This window comes from Telopea speciosissima, chromosome 4 (assembly GCF_018873765.1).
Source record: "Telopea speciosissima isolate NSW1024214 ecotype Mountain lineage chromosome 4, Tspe_v1, whole genome shotgun sequence".
In the NCBI taxonomy this organism is placed as follows: domain Eukaryota; kingdom Viridiplantae; phylum Streptophyta; class Magnoliopsida; order Proteales; family Proteaceae; genus Telopea; species Telopea speciosissima.
The window spans coordinates 59,946,400-59,964,432 of record NC_057919.1 but is presented as its reverse complement, the minus strand read 5'-3'; the positions used below and the strand labels follow the sequence as shown (position 1 = coordinate 59,964,432).

The following is an 18,033-nucleotide window of genomic DNA, read 5'->3' as shown; positions in this document are numbered from 1 at the left end:
CGCTGAAACATATGAACCAACGACGGATCCCGTTTATCCCGAATCGGAAGTTGAACCAAATGTTGTTTCAGACGAGGAATTATCCATGTAATTGGAAGCTGAGGAATTTGCCCGATTGCTTTAACAGCCGCTTTATCTAAATAAATACAAACAAAGAAACATGAGAAGGAATGGAAAAGGAAAAAATAAAAAAATAATAAGAGTAGAGACGTGAGAGATGGAAAGGGGTTGGGGAGAGATTGAGAGAAGTTTTAGGAGTTTTAACACAGAAGGATTCCTAACAATGGGATTTCATGAGAGAGTGAGAGTGTATTTGTAGGGGGGGAGAGAGAAACGTAGTAATGGGTTTAGTTCCTTAGGATAGATTTGATAATAGGGGTTGATAGATTTGATAATAGAGGTTGAAGGTGGTAGAGAGTTTGTAGAATACAGGAAAAGGAAACTGAAGTTAAAGGTTTAGTTGAATGGTGAGAAAAAAGGATAAGCATCGGATTTCTTAACAGTGTGATTTATTTTTATTTTAAGATTTCGTGTTAGAGAAAAAAAGATGAAGGATTTAGTTGGCGAGATAGACTTTTTTTTAGGGAGTTTGGACAAGTAGGTTCTGTCATAAATTGAATTACTATAATTTCTGTGTTAACAATTTGAAAAAAATACAACGAAAGCAGTAAAACGGTATTTAAAATCATTCAAGTTTTTTCAAAATTCAACCAAAAAAGTGGGTTGGCATTGGGGGTAACCCACCCTATATAGATTTTTTTATTTTCTCTGGCCTGCAAAGGGTTCATATATTAGGGTTTAAATCCTTTTTTGTTTTTCATCCTCAAGGTCAGACTAGTAGTACTTGATTTTGTTGGGTGAATGAAATAATATATTACTTGATTTTTTTAAAAAAAAATATTTTTTTAATCTCTCTCATTGTTGTGTTTTTAGTTTTACTTCTATTTATTATTATTGCTTCTATTGCTTAAGAGGCTTAAGTTATGATTGTAGTCATTGTACTACAACATCATGTAACCATGCTTCATCTTATCTTAAATTGCAGAGAAGGAAGAGACAAAAGTATTGATGGTTGCTACAATAGCGTGGGGTCTGCGCAGAAGTTCTCGAGCTATTACACTCGCACTGATATTTCTTATTGCCATGAAGCCTGGCTTCATCCATGCCATATATAGTATGCTTAATATTTGCTTTCTCCGTTTGACTTTTTTTTTTTATTATGCTTAATTATATCTGTTTCTCTTTTTTTTGGATTAATTGAGCATCCAACAAATTTAGAAATATGTATTTGTTGAATTGTTAGCATTGAATATTAGCCATTCAATTTGTGAGGCTCAAGTGATTATATTTATATGTGACAAGATTCAAAAACAGTTGACTGATTTTTGCCACATTCTGCTCCATCCTTCAGTGGTATTCTTTTTGGTGTACCTATTGAACCATACTGTGAGCCGAGAAGTACGTCAATCCCTAATTGTTCTATGTGAAGCGCACTTTGCACTATTGTACATCCTTCAGCTTAATCTGATCTCCAATGCTTTGGAACAAAAGGGTTCTTACACCATGGAAGTACTGTCACAGTTAGGTAAGAATATGCTTTCAGTTGGTTCCCTAAAGCTATGTTCACGGGTTTGCTTGATTAGTTCTTTTTTTTTTGTATGTCATGCGTAAAGCATCTTCTGCTTTGTTCTTTTTATTGATAATTTCTGTAACTAATGAAATGATGCAGGTCTGCTGGACCATGCTAGTTCCTGGGATTTCTTGGAAATAGCTGTACTTGGGTGTTTCTGTGTAGTTCATAACCATGGGTTTGAACTGCTATTTTCATTCTCTGCAATGGTGCAGCACACTCCCTGCCCTCCCTTTGGATTTAGCATCTTGAGAGCTGGTTTGAATAAATCTGTCCTACTGTCAGTTTGTGCTTCCTCAATTGCTGAAGAATGCCAGTCTGGTAATCCTTCTCATGGTATAACTGCTCCCAAGATTTACTGTATTGTAGAATAATTAGTCAACCTATTCTGTTTCTCTTTTGATTAAAAACACGAAAAAACTCTATGGTATAAAACTCACAATTTTTGGTATATTATAGCAACTTCCTCATCCTATGCAATCTCTCTGATTAATGTCATAAGCCATATTTTAACTAGAACTCATACTCGAGTTCTGTAACAACAAAATTGTAATACTTTGTCCAAATCTTAATTAATGGCCACATAAGGTAAAAATAAATTATGTTTAAAGTGTAACTCTAGTAAGTCAGGTCCTTGATGCAATCATACAAATGAAACCTACCGAGACAGAAGCAAAATAGTATTCATGTTGAAAATGGGACACAAAGTACAAGCCAAAGACACATGCTCCATTAGTTACAATCCTGTGGCACTGCTTGTCTCATCTCTTGTTTCACTCGAAAGAGGGTGGGCCTTGGTGCAACGGTAAAGGTTGCTCCATTGTGACCAAGTGGTCATGGGTTGGAGTCTGGAAACAGCCTCTCTGCAAAAGCAGGGGTAAGACTGCGTACATTATGACCCTCCCCAGACCCTGCAATGGTGGGAGCCTCGTGCACTGGGTACGCCCTTTAGTGTTTCACTAGAAAGTTCATTTAACTACCTTTCAAAAGTCCAAGATCATGCAATTTGGATGTGATTTAAGGAAGTTATGGCAACTTAAAAAATGAAGTTTGGTACTTTATTAGAGTTTCTTTGTTTTTTTAAAATGATGTCCCCAACAATTGGGACTCTCTATAAAAACACAAACAGCCACCTTCCACAGGTTATTTGAGTCTTAATAGCCTTTTTGGATTTGGAATTTAGTTTATACAAATTAGCTTTTGGACCTTATTTCCTTCTTGGAAGTTTGTGTAACAATTGGAATATAATAGTCTTTTGAGAGTTTTTGTGCATTTTGAAGTTTCTCCATATGTGCATATACTGTTAAAGTCATAAAAGGGAATTAGATGAGAGAAGAGGTAATGTAGTCCTAGATAGACAAGGGGTCTACTAGGAGCCATGTAAAACTGGATCTGCTAAGCTATTGGTTTGGAGGGGCTGATTTGGGGAAATTTGTCAAGACTAGGGTTAGGATTGGGGAATTGGGGGTTGATTTTTATGTAGTAAAGTAGGGCAGGTGTAGGGGAAGCTAATAAATCAGATTTGGAATGATTTGGATAAGAAATTAAAAATCAGAAAATTAGGGTTTCGGATATTAGGTTTTGAGGAAGAACATGAAGATTTTAGGGCTTTTAATGGAGGGTTTGATGCAAGGTTTGGATCGAGTTTCCCAAAGGCTGAGAACAGCACTCGGCCAAGGTTGGGTGATGTTTGGGTGGTTGGAAATGGCTGAGTGGAAATCTAGGGTTTTGGGGTTGGAGAAGGTGGTGATTTTTGGGAAGGAGAAGGTGGTGATTAGGGAAGGAGAAGGTGGTGAATTTTGGGTTTATAATGGGGGTTTGGTCCAAGATTTGGATCGAATTTCCCAAATAGGGAGAGGAAGGTTAGATCCTAATATGGAGGGGTTTTGAGGGTAGGTTAGGTCTAGACAGGTTCTATGTTATTTAGGGTTTAATGGATATGAGGAGGAATGTAGGATTTGAGGTAATAAATGGGACAGAACTTAGGATCGAGTGAGGGGACTGGTCTAGGGATGCTGTGACTTAAAGTTGGATGGATTCTAATGGAGGAAGATGGAAAGTAATTGCAGCAATTAGAAACACTTACTGGATTTGTAGAACAACAACTAGAAGCTGTAGAAGAGAACCTCCCGATCTGAGCAGATGCAAAGAGTCAGTCGGAGTCCACCGATTCCTTCACCTTGAGATCCACAAGGCCTTCTTGAAGTAATTCTCAAGGAACACTCACAAAGGGAGCATGGCAGCAGCCACAACCACAAAAGCTGATTCAGTTTAGCTATTAATAAGATGGCCAAAGGCCCAAACCCTAATACAAGCTAAGTAGATCCTCTAAGGACCAATAGCAATACAAGATCTTCTAAGGACCAATAAAAATAGAAAACATAACTTAAACTGAACCAAAGCTGAACCAAAGGTTGAACCAGTTTGGTTCAACATAAAACATAAAAAAAAAAAAAAAAAAAAAAAAAAAATAAATTAAAAAGCACTTAGCTAAAAAACTAAGTACTAAGTATGGAAAATAGAAAATAAACTAAGATTAAAAATAACTAAGGCCTAATCTTAGGGCTGTTTTATTTGCGGATGCTTGGATCTGCATCAACTCTCCCCGACTTAAAAACATTCATCTCTGATGAATGGGTGAAGTCCATGAAACACTCCCGCAACTCGGGGCTAAACTTCTTGACATCATCAGTATGACTCCAAGTACTATGTTGGCCTGAAGAAACTCGTCCCCGAATTTTGCAGTGATGAGGAGGAAACAGCATATGAGCAGCAGCTTTAACACTTCCCAAACAAAATTCTGGTAAGGCTGGAGCATTTGGAATAAAGTCTTCAAGTCGTGGAGCCTTCTCTTCAAAGAACCAAGGTGGCATCACAAACTCTATATGATCAATCACTATAAGGTCTTCAATGTTAATAGCTATCTCATCAAGCTCCACCTCTTCAAGAACAACATCTTCAATGTCATTGCCTTCTTGTGGAATGCTCTCAACCACCTCTTCATTTTCTACCACTTCATCCATCAATGCTTGAGTAATAACATAAACACCTCGAGCATCATCACCCAAGTCTTCATAGTAACCAACTAAGGCATCATCACCGTTATCATCAGGGGTTTCATCTGCCTTTGCAGCCATAGTGACATGTTTATGCTTTTGTGGGCAATCCCTTGCATAGTGTCCAATCTCATTGCAGTGGAAACACTTGTGGGGTTCATTGTGGTCCATGGAAGCTTTACCTTTATGATCAACACGTGGAGGAGCTGTAGGGCTGGAAGAACTACCAACAGAATGGCCTAATCGAATAGAGCCAGCATTAGAATTTTCAGCTTGAGTGTAACCATTGGTAGTAGACTTGAATGCTGGAAAAGCTTTGTTGGTGTCGACAATAGAGGAATCAAACCTTCTATTGGCAGCCAATAATTCTTCAGCCTTTAATGCTTTCTCAAAACAGTCCCGGACATCTTTGACATCAACTACTCCAGTGGTCCTGGTAATATCAGCCCTAAAATGCTTGGGTAGATATTTCTTCCTCAGCTCATGCTTCATTTCAGCCCATGTAGTAGGTGCAATATCATCATATTCCATGTCACCCTCAATGGTTCTCCACCACTCACGGGCTGGCCCCACTAGATTAGTATGAGCTAACCGTATCTTCCTAGACTCAGGTAGATCATACCAATCAAAATAGGCATCTAAAGCAATCAACCAATCACAAAATACATGTGGACCTGATCTGCCAATCAAACAAAATAATGTCATCCTAGCTAGATGTTAGATCTACTAGGAACCAGGTCAGACAAAATTCTGTTATACCTATGCCTGTCTCTGTGATCTCTAAAATCCCTGTGACCTCTGGATCTGTCCCTGTAATTTCCATTTCTGCCTAGGGTCCTTTGCACTTCTGAATGGGCTTGAAATCTGTCCTCTTGAAGTGGAATGCTGCTGTTCCTACTAGGGGTAACCCTTTGCTCTTTAAGAGGTTGGACACTATGCAAGGGATTGCCCACAAAAGCATAAACCTGTCCTTGTGGCTGCAAAGGCAGATGAAACTCCTGATGATAACGATAATGATGCCTTAGCTGGTTACTATGAAGACTTGGGTGATGATGCTCGAGGTGTTCATGTTGTTACTCAAGCATTGATGGATGAAGTGGTAGAAGATGAAGAGGTGGTTGAGAGCATTCCACAAGAAGGCAATGACATTCAAGATTCTGTTCTTGAAGAGGTGGAGCTTGATGAGATGGCTATTAACATTGAAGACCCTATAGTGATTGATCATATAGAGTTTGTGATGCCACCTTGGTTCTTTGAAGAGAAGGCTCCACGACTTGAAGACTTTATTCCAAATGCTCCAGCCTTACCAGAATTTTGTTTGGGAAGTGTTAAAGCTGCTGCTCACATGCTGTTTCCTCCTCATCATTGCAAAATTCGGGGACGAGTTTCTTCAGGCCAACACAGTACTTGGAGTCATACTGATGACGTCTAGAAGCTTAGCCCCGAGTTGCGGGAGTGTTTCATGGACTTCACCCATTCATTGGAGAATGGAGATGAATATTTTTAAGTCGGGGAGAGCTGATGCAGATCCAAGCATCCGCAAAATAAAACAGCCCTAAGATTAGGCCTTAGTTATTTTTAATCTTAGTTTATTTTCTGTTTTCCGTACTTAGTTTTTTTTCTGTATTTTTGATTTATGCCCAGGGTTTTATGCATTTCAGAATGGGCTTGAAATCTGTCTTCTAATAGAGGACTGTTGCTGTCCATATTAGGTGCCAGCTGTCTTTCTCTTTGTACCACTGAATTGACTTGAAGTCTGTCCTCTTTAAGAGGATGGTTTCTGTCCCTTCTAGGAGTAACCCTCGGCTCTTCTAATCGTGTCAACTTTTCACTCAAATGTTGGAGCATCTCCATTATAACAGTCATAGGATCAGGTGGGGGTGGTAGTGTTGGATCCACAATCGGGTTGCCATGCTTAGCCATGGCTTTGATACCAATTAATGTAGTCCTAGATAGACAAGGGGTCTACTAGGAGCCATGTAAAACTGGATCTGCTAAGCTACTGGTTTGGAGGGGCTGATTTGGGGAAATTTGTCGAGACTAGGGTTAGGATTGGGGAATTGGGGGTTGCCTTTTATGTAGTAAAGCAGGGCAGGTGTAGGGGAGGCTAATAAACCAGATTTGGAATGATTTGGATAAGAAATTAAAAATAAAAAAATTAGGGTTTCGGATTTTAGGTTCTGAGGAAGAACATGAAGATTTTAGGGCTTTTAATGGAGGGTTTGATGCAAGGTTTGGATAGAGTTTCCCAAAGGCTGAGAATAGCACTCGGCCAAGGTTGGGTGATGTTTGGGTGGTTGGAAATGGCTGAGTGGAAATCTAGGGTTTTGGGGTTGGAGAAGGTGGTGATTTTGGGAAGGAGAAGATGGTGATTTGGAAGGAGAAGATGGTGATTTTGGCGAAGGAGAAGGTGGTAAATTTTGGGTTTATAATGGGGGTTTGGTCCAAGATTTGGATCGAATTTCCCAAATAGGGAGAGGAAGGTTCAATCCTAATATGGAGGGGTTTTGAGGGTAGGTTAGGTCTGGACAGGTTCTAGGTTAGTTAGGGTTTAGTGGATATGAGGAGGGATGTGGGATTTGAGGTAATAAATGGGACAGAACTTAGGATCGAGTGAGGGGACTGGTCTAGGGATGCTGTGACTGAAAGTTGGATGGATTCTAATGGAGGAATAAGATGGAAAGTAATTGCAGCAATTAGAAACACTTACTGGATTTGTAGAACAGCAACTAGAAGCTGTAGAAGAGAACCTCCCGATCTGAACAGATGCAAAGAGTCAATCGGAGTCCACCAATTCCTTCACCTTGAGATCCACAAGGCCTTCTTGAAGTAACTCTCAAGGAACACTCACAAAGGGAGCATGGCAGCAGCCACAACAGCAAAAGTTGATTCAGTTTTTCAACAAATCAAAAGTGGGCAGCCTCCCATGATTCTCTTAGCTATTAATAAGATGGCCATAGGCCCAAACCCTAATACAAACTAAGTAGATCCTCTAAGAACCAATAGCAATACAAGATCCTCTAAGGACCAATACAAATAGAAAACATAACTTAATCTGAACCAAAGCTGAACCAAAGGTTGAACCAGTTTGGTTCAACATAAAACATAAAAAAAAAAAAATAAAATAAAATAAAAAAGCACTTAGCTAAAAAACTAAGTATGGAAAATAGAAAATAAACTAAGATTAAAAATAACTAAGGCCTAATCTTAGGGCTATTTTATTTGCGGATGCTTGGATCTGCATCAAGAAGAGTAGAAGAAGAAAGTAGAGTGCATGGAATGCTTGGGGAGAGAATCGATTTCTCTCCCTTATACTTACTAACTTGCTTATAACATGTATAATTCATAGTTATCAAGGCGTCGCCAAGGCGTAGCCATGGTGTCCAGGCTCCTTGGTCGCCTTTGATGCCTTGGGCGCCATGGCGGTCACCTTGATGTTTTTCCCTCTAAAACGCCATGGTCGCCTTCCCGCCTTGATAACTATGGTATGATTACATCATATGTGCATATACTGTTAAAGTTCTAAAAGAGAATAAGATGAGAGAAGAGGAGTAGAAGAAGAAAGTAGAGTGCATGGAATGCTTAGGGAGCGAATCGATTCCTCTCCCCTACACTTACTAACTTGCTTGTAACATCAATACCCCCATACTAACATAAGAGAGCTCAGGGAGATGAAAAGGTAATAATACTAACTTATAACATAGTATCCTTAATACCCTTATTACAACACCCCCTTCACGCTAGAGAATAAATGTCGCCGATCCACCTCAATATGCTTTGTCCGATCATGTTGCACTAGATTGTGAGCTATACTTATAGCAGCTTTGTAATCACAATAAAGCTGCATAGATATCTCAGAATCAAACACAAATTCTTGGATCAACATTTTCAGCTATAGAAGTTCACATACTCTATGAGCCATGGCTCTAAATTGTGTCATTGCACTTGATCTAGCCACAACAGGATGTTTTTTTTGCCTCTCCATGTAATGAGGTTATCACCAACAAATGTGCAATATCCTGATATAGACCTTCTGTAGGAAACAGATCCTGCCCTGTCAACATTGGTGTAGCCTTCAATTCTCAAATGGCTGTGTCTGGTGTAAAATAAATTTTTTCCTTGGGTAGACTAAGTACTTGAGGATGCGATACACAACATTTAAATGTCTACTCTTGGGAGCATGCATAAATTGATTCACTACCCCAATAATGTAAGTGATATCTGAGCAAGGTTCGAAAATTTGGGTCTCGGAGGCATCTCGGCCCCTCCAAAAACCAAGACGATTCATGGGCCCAATTCCAGACCCAGTGCTTTGATTGTCAAACTCATGTGTTGACTGGCCAAACTGACCATAGGCTATATTCAGAACCGGTGCTCTCCTAGCTATAATCATAGTCATGATGAGGTTGAGATGAATGCCACGATTGATGCTCACTACCAGTATCCATCCTCATGCTTCCAAAACTTTCTAGCATGGTGTTCATACTCGTATCATCATGCTGAGGTTGGTTGTGTTTGCGACCCGTCCTTCTCTTGTACATTTTAGTATGGCCACCATGGTCTTGATCTTGTGTGGCATGTGTAAACTTAGACTTACCTGTGTAACGCACTGGGTCCGCTTGCGTTCCCACATCTTGCTGGTATTGCTCGCGCTTATACTCATGCTTCCGAAATTCATTTTTTTTGTAGAAAATATAATAAAAAATTAATAACAGAAAAAAAATTTGGACTCCATCAAGTGATAGATCGGCCAAAGTTGTGTAACATAACTTAAAATGACATAAATCTACCAAGGATTCAACAATTTTTTTTGAAAAAAATAGATTTGGGGAAAAATAGGTTACCTTTCAAAAATCCTTCAAATACTTGATGAGTCTTGCAAAAGTGGAGTTGAATCTTCAGTTTGGCAGCTGAATCACCCTTGAAAGCTTGCAATCCATCAAAAAAATCAAGTGAAGGAGAGGTTTTGGGAGAAGAAGAGTAGAAGAGAGGTATTTTGAGGTTTCTGGATAGAACTCGCTGAGATATGCGAGTTCTGTCGAGTTAGGTGAATAAAATAGAGGTAGGTGGGTTAAAAACATGGGTCGAAGCCGAAACCGTATACTAGATCTGATATCTCGCCGAGATCTCGAAGAGATATTGTATTTTTTTCTCTCTACCTCTATCTCGTCTCGGGATTTTGGAAAACCGAGAAACTTGGCGAGATCTCGCGAGTTCTCGAACTATGTATCTGAGTGAGCCAGAGAGAGAATGATCAGCTTCCCCACTAACCTCTGGAACTTCCTTGCATAGATTAGGGATGGCCCATAGTCTTCACCTAACTTGTGATTTTGATCAATGGGTGAGTTTACTGGTTTCTAGTTCGACAATCCTGTTTTTTTCAATAGATCCAACACAAACTTCCTCTGACAAATATTTATTCTCTTCTATGATGTTGACACTTCAATACTGTCCAAGGTCCTTGATCTCAAATTGTTGAGTTAGGTAAGACTTAAGACTCGCAATCTCTTTCTGATTAGTGTAGTCCTAGATTGGTAGAAGACCAACTAGGAGCCCATAAACCAGGATCTATTATGAACAAGTGAATCAGCCAGGTAAAAAATAGGTGAAATTTGTGAAATTAGGGTTAGGGTTAGTGTTTGATGTATGGGTTATGTCAAGTTGAGGTAGGGGAGCCTATCAGTGAAGGTTACATTAAGTTTTGATGGAGGAATGTATGCTGGAATGAATTGGCAGCAAGTTAGGTTTAGGGTTTTGGGTTTTGAAAGGTGGAAGATGATGGAATCTAGGGTTTATAATAACAGGAAATCAGGTGGTTGAATGGGCTTTATATTTAGGTTTAGTGTGGGTAGGGTGGAGGGGAATACATGCTGAAAGTTACGCCTAAATCAGATGGTTAATTCTGGAATTATGGAGGTTCTATAGTAGAGATAGGAGAGAGGGGTAAAAGTGTAATTTCAGACAATAGGATGGGTGGATGGTAATGAAATTTGGATCGAGTCTCTCTTTGGGTTTGAGGAAGATTCTATCAAAATTTTAGCAGGTTCTAACGGTTAGATTTGGCTGGGTAGAATTCTCGCGAAAATCACCTTGCATGTGACCTTCTAGAAGGGAAGAAGAATAGTTGCAAGTTTTCAGTTCTAGACTTATTTGTGGATGAAGAGCTGATTGGATCAGACTTGGGATGATGTTGTAGACTTGAACAGTGCTTGATGATGTAGAATCACTCTTGAAATCAGAACTTGAATGTAGAACTTAAACGTAACAGCAATTGGAGAAATTGGAGAAAACAAATAACCAATTCGAACCACCCAGGCTTCACACCACAAGGTGTCAATCGTATCAAACGTCGATTCCTTCAAATGATTCACCCGGGCTTCGCACCACAAGGTATCGATTGAATCAAACACCAATCTCACCAGCCTTGATCAAACACAAGACAAAAATCTTCAATGGAGAAGAAGAGCATCAAAAGCTTTTTCATTATCAAAATTCGTGTTCCATACTTGCCCCCCTTACAACCTTATATAAAAGATTGAAAAATAGAGTCCTACACTAAAATAGAAAGGCCTAAACCAATCCTTAACCTATTAGGTAACTTAAACTGACGAGGAAACTGAAATAGACTCAAAACAGAGTCCTCATTCAGCCACACTAAACACTTAAAAGAAAACTACTAAAATCACTTAAATTGAACCATTGGTTGAACCGATTCGATTTATGAACAAAAACACCAAAATAAAACTATGGAACTAAATCAACTAATCTCGTATGCATCCTAATTACCGATAGTTTAGGCTCATAAAAGTGGCCTATTACATTGAAAACCAATGGGATCAAAGACCCAACATGTATACCCCAACCCTAGACTTATTCCTAAGCAAAGAAGCCCAGTTTGGTTATAAATCTGCATCGCCAATCATCTCCAATAACCATAATGTCATCTACATAGACAATTAGCCTAACTCTTGATGGTACCATTACCATGCCGAGTAGATAGAGTATGATTAGCCTAACTCTTGATGTATCCATTCTTTAGAATAGCTTGTCTAAACCTCTCAAACCAAGCCTTCGGGGATTGCTTAAGACCATATGGACCTTTTTTAAGATGATACACTTTCCCTTCAGCTGAGAGAAACTTGAATCCAGAGGGGTTTGCATATACACTTCCTCTTCCAAGTCACCTTGGAGGAATGCATTCTTCACGTCCAACTAATTTAGCAGTCAGTCTCGATTGTCTACCTATGATAATAGGACTCATCAAATTATGTTTAGCCATAGGGGCAACTGTCTCCTGATAATCAATTCCATGCACTTGGCTATGTCCTTTGGCCACCAACTTGATCTTATATCTTTCAATAGTGCCATCTGACTAGTACTTGATTGAGTAGACCCATCTAGATCCAACTGGGACTCTCTCCTTTGTAAGATCGACAAGCTCCCAAGTACAGTTCTTTTCAAGGGCTATCATTTCCTTACTCATGACTTCCTTCCGCTTTGGATCCGATGTGACCTCAATGACATTCTTGGGAACAAAAAAAAGGAGTTGAGGATAGAGCAACTGAGAAAGCAATACATGTAGGAGAGATTGCATCATAGGGAACAAACTTGGCTATGGAAAAATTTCAAGCTCTTGTTCCTTTCCGAGCAACAATGGGAAGATATAACTCAGAAGGAAGGGAAGAAATGTTACCTGACTTAGAAAGGTGAGGCTCAGGATGAGGATCCAAAGAGGATTCTTGGAAGGTCTTCCTTTCCCTTCTGGTGTAAACATGCAATCTTCTCAATGTTAGGTTTCCTTTCAGTACCAGATTCCCCTAAATGGTCTAATACATCATCAAAATCCACACCCTTGTGCTTTCCAACAGAAAAAAGAAAGGGAGGAATAGGCAAAGGTTGGAAAGGATGAACAACAACAGCCTCTTCACTTCCACTATTCTCCCATTGAAGACGTGGCATATGGGGAGCAAAGAAGGGCACCAATTTAAAGAAAGTGACATCTTTGGAGAGAAGCTGCTTCCTAGAGGATGGATTGTATCACTTATTGCTTTTTAAAGAAGGCTATGATGTATGGGGCGGAATGTTGGGCAGTTAAGAAGTGCCATATAGTGAAACTATGTGTTGTAGAAATGAGGATGTTAAGATGGATGTGTGGCAAAACTAGGAAGGATAAAGTGAGGAACGAACATAATAGAGCTGATGTAGGAGTTGCCTTGATCAGCGACAAGCTCCGAGAATATCGTTTGAGGTGGTTTGGCCATGTGCAACGGAGTCCTGGGGACGCCCCAGTAAGGAGATATGATTTGATACCGATTGAAGGAGATAAAAGAGCTAGGGGCAGGCCCAAGATGACAATAGGTGAGGTTGTGAAGAATGAAATGCTTAGCCTGGGTCTTGTGCCAAGTATGATCTCAAATGGAGCCTTTTGGAGGGCAAGGATCCATGTTATCGACACCATATAGCTGAGATTTTCCGGATTCCCTGGGCTATCCTCTTTCCTCTTACTTTCAATTTTCATTTTCCATTACTTATTTTTCTTATCCCATTTCTTCATTTTTAGCTTACATTCCTCTTACTTTGTTTTTGAAAGGATCCTTGTAGCTGACCCCTTTTAGTTGGGATAAGGCTGAGTTGTTGTTGTATAGCCTTTTGAAGAAGGAGCATAACCAATAAAAGGACATTGAAGAGCTTTAGGATTAAGTTTAGTCCGAGCAGACTTATTAACAAGGTTCTAAGACTCGGGTCTCGGTGGCATCTCGGCCAAGCCAGAAATAGAGTCGAGCCGAGATCGAGCTGAGGTCTCGGCGAGTTGCTGCATTTTTTTATTTTTTTTGACTCGGACCCCCAACTCGTTGGGTTTTACACATATTTTGGGTCTGAAACTTGGTATCCAGCCTATTCCAGGCCATTTAAACACAATGGCATGCCCAGATTTGCCAAAAAACAAGTCCAAATATGCGTTTTACTTTAGAATCCTACAAATAGGTGATGATTCTTGGACTGTTGGAGTTGAATCTTCACTTTAGCACTTGAATCTCACTTCAAACAATGCAATCCACCCAAGATTTGAAAGAAAGAGGAAGAAATTTGAGGGAGAGAGCTGTCTGAGTGTTTTCCCCTTTGTTTAGAGAGCTATGGACAGAACTATTGAGATTTTCGAGTTCTGTCCATTGCCCTCTTTTAATAAAATCGGCACATGGGTCAAATGGGCAATTAAAATGGGTAAAAAACCATGTTCTAACCTGATACCGAGATCTTGGTGAGATATTGAACTTTTAAAACTAAAAAAAAAACTGGAAAAAATGTGTACCGAGACAATACCGCCGAGATCTCGCCGAGAAAGTGTAATTTTAGAATGCGTATGGCATCTCGTCTCGGGATCTCACGAAACCGAGAAACTCCCCGAGATCTCGAACCATGCTTATTAACATGCACATAACACAAACCCAAACACTTTGGGAGGAAGAGAGAAGGCAGAAATATAGGGAGACAGGATTTTCAAGGGAGATTTGAAACTAAGGATGGTAGAAGGCATGTGATTTATCAAGAATACAGTAGTGAAGAGAGCATCAAACCAGAAGGTCTTAGGGACATGCATACCAAACAATAGACTCCTAGTAACTTCCAATAAATGGCGATTTCTCCGCTCAGCTACCCCATTTTGTTGGGGGTGTGTCAACACAAGCAAGGTGATGAACAATACCTTTATGGATGAAATCTTTTTGAAGCCCCCCTTACATATACTCTCCCCTCTATTAGAACAAAGAATTTCAGTCTAGTATCAAATTGAGTGCTAACCAGTAACCATCTGATAGAAAATTTTGAAGGCTTCATAAACGTCACTTTTTTATTTACAAGAAGGCCCATGTGATGCAAGAGTAGTCATCAAAAAATGAAACAAAGTAGCAATAACCAACTAAAGAAGTGGTGGGAGTAGGTCCTTAAACATTAGAATTCAGAATGCACAATATGAAAGGAAGTATTACCATGGTAAGAATAATAAGAACGATAATGTTTACCAAACAAACATGGTTCACATTGTTTTTCATAACAACAAAAGAGGGGTGTCCAAAACGCTGGTGCCAAAGCATTATAGAAGAAGTTGTACTGTTGTCACAACGCCCAAACATATGACTAAGCTTCTTTCAAAAAATATGTTCTTTTTTCCAAAAGGTTTATAGCCCTTTCTCCTCATGTCACTGACAGTAATCCTCTTCATTACCAAATCTTGAAAAAGACAGTGAGAAGGAAAGAAGGTGACGCAACAATTTAAGTATTTGGTTAAGTGACTTACAGACAAGGTTCGAAAACTCGGGTCTCGGAGCCATCTTGGCCTAGCTAAAAACCAAGTCGAGTCGAGTCGAGATCTCGCCGAGATCTCGGCTAGTTTTTGCATTTTTTTTTTCCAACTCGAAACCCCATCTGGTGGGTTTTAGACCTATTTTGGGTCTGAAAGTTGGTATTCAGCCTATTTTAGGCCATTTAAACACAATGGCATTATTTTTGCAAAAACAAAGTCCAAATAGGACTTTTAGATCGGACCCTAAGTTGGTAGGCGACGACGTACTAAATACCTTACTCTATACATTAATGACATAATTTAGTAATAGAAAGCTAACAAAACATTCAATTAATAGTAAAACAACTTAATAAGCATTACAAATGTTAAAGTGATACATCAAATTGCTTAAGTTTAACAATGTTACAACTTACAACTATCATCACATAAAATGAGATTGAATCACATATTCATTCCCCACTTGTCCCACATAGTTTTCCCATGACATATTGTTGCTGCATTGTTGCATATAGTTCTCCACAGCATTCATATAAGAGTTGTCATCCACATATAGCAAGGCCCCTATCCTAGGGTATAGCTGTTGCCATGTGGCGTGAGTCGGTTGCCATGAAGTGTGAGATCCACTGCTTCTGCTACTGCTGTCATATTGACCCATGTATGAGACTGGGAATGTGGGACCAATACTAGACCCAGTGCTTTGATTGTCATACTCATGTGTTGACTGGCCAAACTGACCATAGGCACTATATTCAGAACCGGTGCTCTCCTGGCCACAATCATAGTGATGATGAGGCTGAGATGAATGCCACGACTGATGCTCACTACCAGTATCCATAGTCATGCTTCTAAAACTTGCTAGCATGGTATTCATACTCGTGTCATCATGCTGAGGTTGGTTGTGTTTGCGACCTGTTCTTCTCTTGTACGTTTTACTGTGGCCACCATGGTGTTGATCTTGTGTGGCATGTGTAAACTGAGACTCACCTGTGTAACGCACAGGGTTGGGGTCTTCCTGCGTTCCCACTTCATACTGGTATTGCTCGCGCATCCCTCATGACGATCATCATAATGATCACCACTCTGCATGCCACCACCACCACCACCACTACTACCACCATCACCAGCAGCAGGGTCATCACCATCACTATCACCATCACTATCATCACCATCATCATCATCATCATCAGGAGCGTCAAAAGGTCTCGGTGACTCTGAATATGCACGCCCCTTTTGCGACATATAGTCCTCAACATTTGTATCGGTTACGGACACAATGGTGGAGTCGGGCCTACCTCCAGGCTCATCCATCTCTGGTGCACCACGTTCCCTCACCCACTAGAATAGGGGATCCTCATCATCATCAGAGTCCTCCTGGAATATGTTGGCTAGTTTGATGGGATCTTTGTCATTGGTCTCAAATTCTTCACGTATGTGCCTCATCCTTAGTCTCATATTATAATGCACATACACCAGTTGCTCCAGTCGTTGACTACCCAATCTGTTCCGCCTCTTTGAGTGTATCAATGCGAATGTACTCCAGTTGCGCTCCCACCCCGAGGATGAACAAGTTTGTGAGAGCTCTTTCACTGCTATCTTCCTCAGGTTGGGTGAACTTGTACCATAAAGCACCCACCAGTCAGCTGCATTATAAACATAGAATATTAAGAATATGTGCATTCTAAAGGGATAAAATTATAATTCATAAATGTAATGTCATGCCACCTACTAGGGTTTGACTTTTGTCTACCCTCTACTGCAGCTTTTCGACTGAAACTTGCTGAGGGCTCTCTGAAGAATTTGATCTATTTTCATTTTAAATTTCAAACATTATTAGAGGCATTAGTATTTGCTATTTAGTAATTACATTCCTTTACTTACTACCAAAGTACCAAAGTCCCATACTCTCACCTCGTCATTGCAGTCAGCTTGTGTCTTGGCATTGGGCTCCAACTTCTCAATAACAGTTTGAATTGCCACTAACAAATCTGTGTCTAGCCCAAGATCATGCGAGTACTGGTACTTTGGATTCAAATAGTATGCTAGTAAAGGGGAAACCACAAATATAACTTGTTAGTGACTTAATACTTTTGAGTTTTGAATATGTAAATGTAAAAACTCATATAAAGTGTAAAGTATGTTGAAGTGTTGAACTCACCAGCTTTATGCAATGGATGACTCAAGTGCTTCTCCCACTGCTCATTAATGATGTTAATGTATGACCGAGCACTTCGGGGTATTGCAGCTCGGACCATTTCCTTCATCTTCTCCAGGGCAGCATATATGTGGGGCAAGGTAAGCTTCTTCTCCGTGTCAACCATCCTTAGTACTGCTACCACTGGCTCTAATATGGCAACAACTTTATGCAAGTCCTTCCAAAATTGATCACTTGCAATGGTCTGTTGTGCTGCCTTTCCTTCTTCTGACCTAGAACCTTTCCAACCAAACCACTGTTCACTTGCAAACATAGACCTCAGACCTATCACCTTCGTCTGAAAGCTCTTCAATGCAATGTAATTGGTGGCAAATCGAGTGACACCAGGCCTCATTAAATCCCCCTTGCATTTTTCCCTCATCATGGCTAAAGCATAACCATGGTTATATACAAAGTTGATCACTTGCCTTACCCTATTGACCACACCAACCACCAAAGCTTTTTTCCTCATGTCCTTCAGCATTAAATCAATGGAATGTGCTGCACATGGAGTCCAAAAGAGGCGGATCCTCTTACTCTTCTTGTTCATCAACTTCTCTCCAGCCTTCTTAAAATTAGAACTGTTATCCGTCACAATTTGGATAACGTTCTTTGCTCCTATATCTTCCTCCACCACTTGCTTTAGTAGCTTATAGAAGTATGATGCATCCTTTACATGCTTTGATGTATCGACAGACTTCAAGAATACAGTCTTCCCATTACAACTCACCATGAAATTTATAATGGACTGTCTAGTAGGTCCAGTCCAACCATCAGCCATAATAGTAACCCCATATGTGTCCCACCTTGGCTTCAGACCCTCTATGTACTCTTTTAGCTCCTCTATCTCTTGAGG

At 39.9% G+C, this 18,033-nt stretch overlaps 1 protein-coding gene across 3 annotated transcripts in view; it reads left to right on the top strand.

Moving 5' to 3' along the window:
- The window catches only part of LOC122657993 (piezo-type mechanosensitive ion channel homolog), a 105,511-nt gene that overhangs the window by 68,519 nt on the left and 18,959 nt on the right, over window positions 1-18,033 (top strand). For all 3 annotated transcript variants that reach the window (XM_043852827.1, XM_043852826.1, XM_043852825.1), the window contains 3 exons: window positions 1,046-1,174; window positions 1,412-1,585; window positions 1,730-1,966. In XM_043852827.1, coding sequence (XP_043708762.1) covers window positions 1,046-1,174; window positions 1,412-1,585; window positions 1,730-1,966 — 540 coding nt within the window. The remainder of the gene's footprint in view (window positions 1-1,045; window positions 1,175-1,411; window positions 1,586-1,729; window positions 1,967-18,033) is intronic.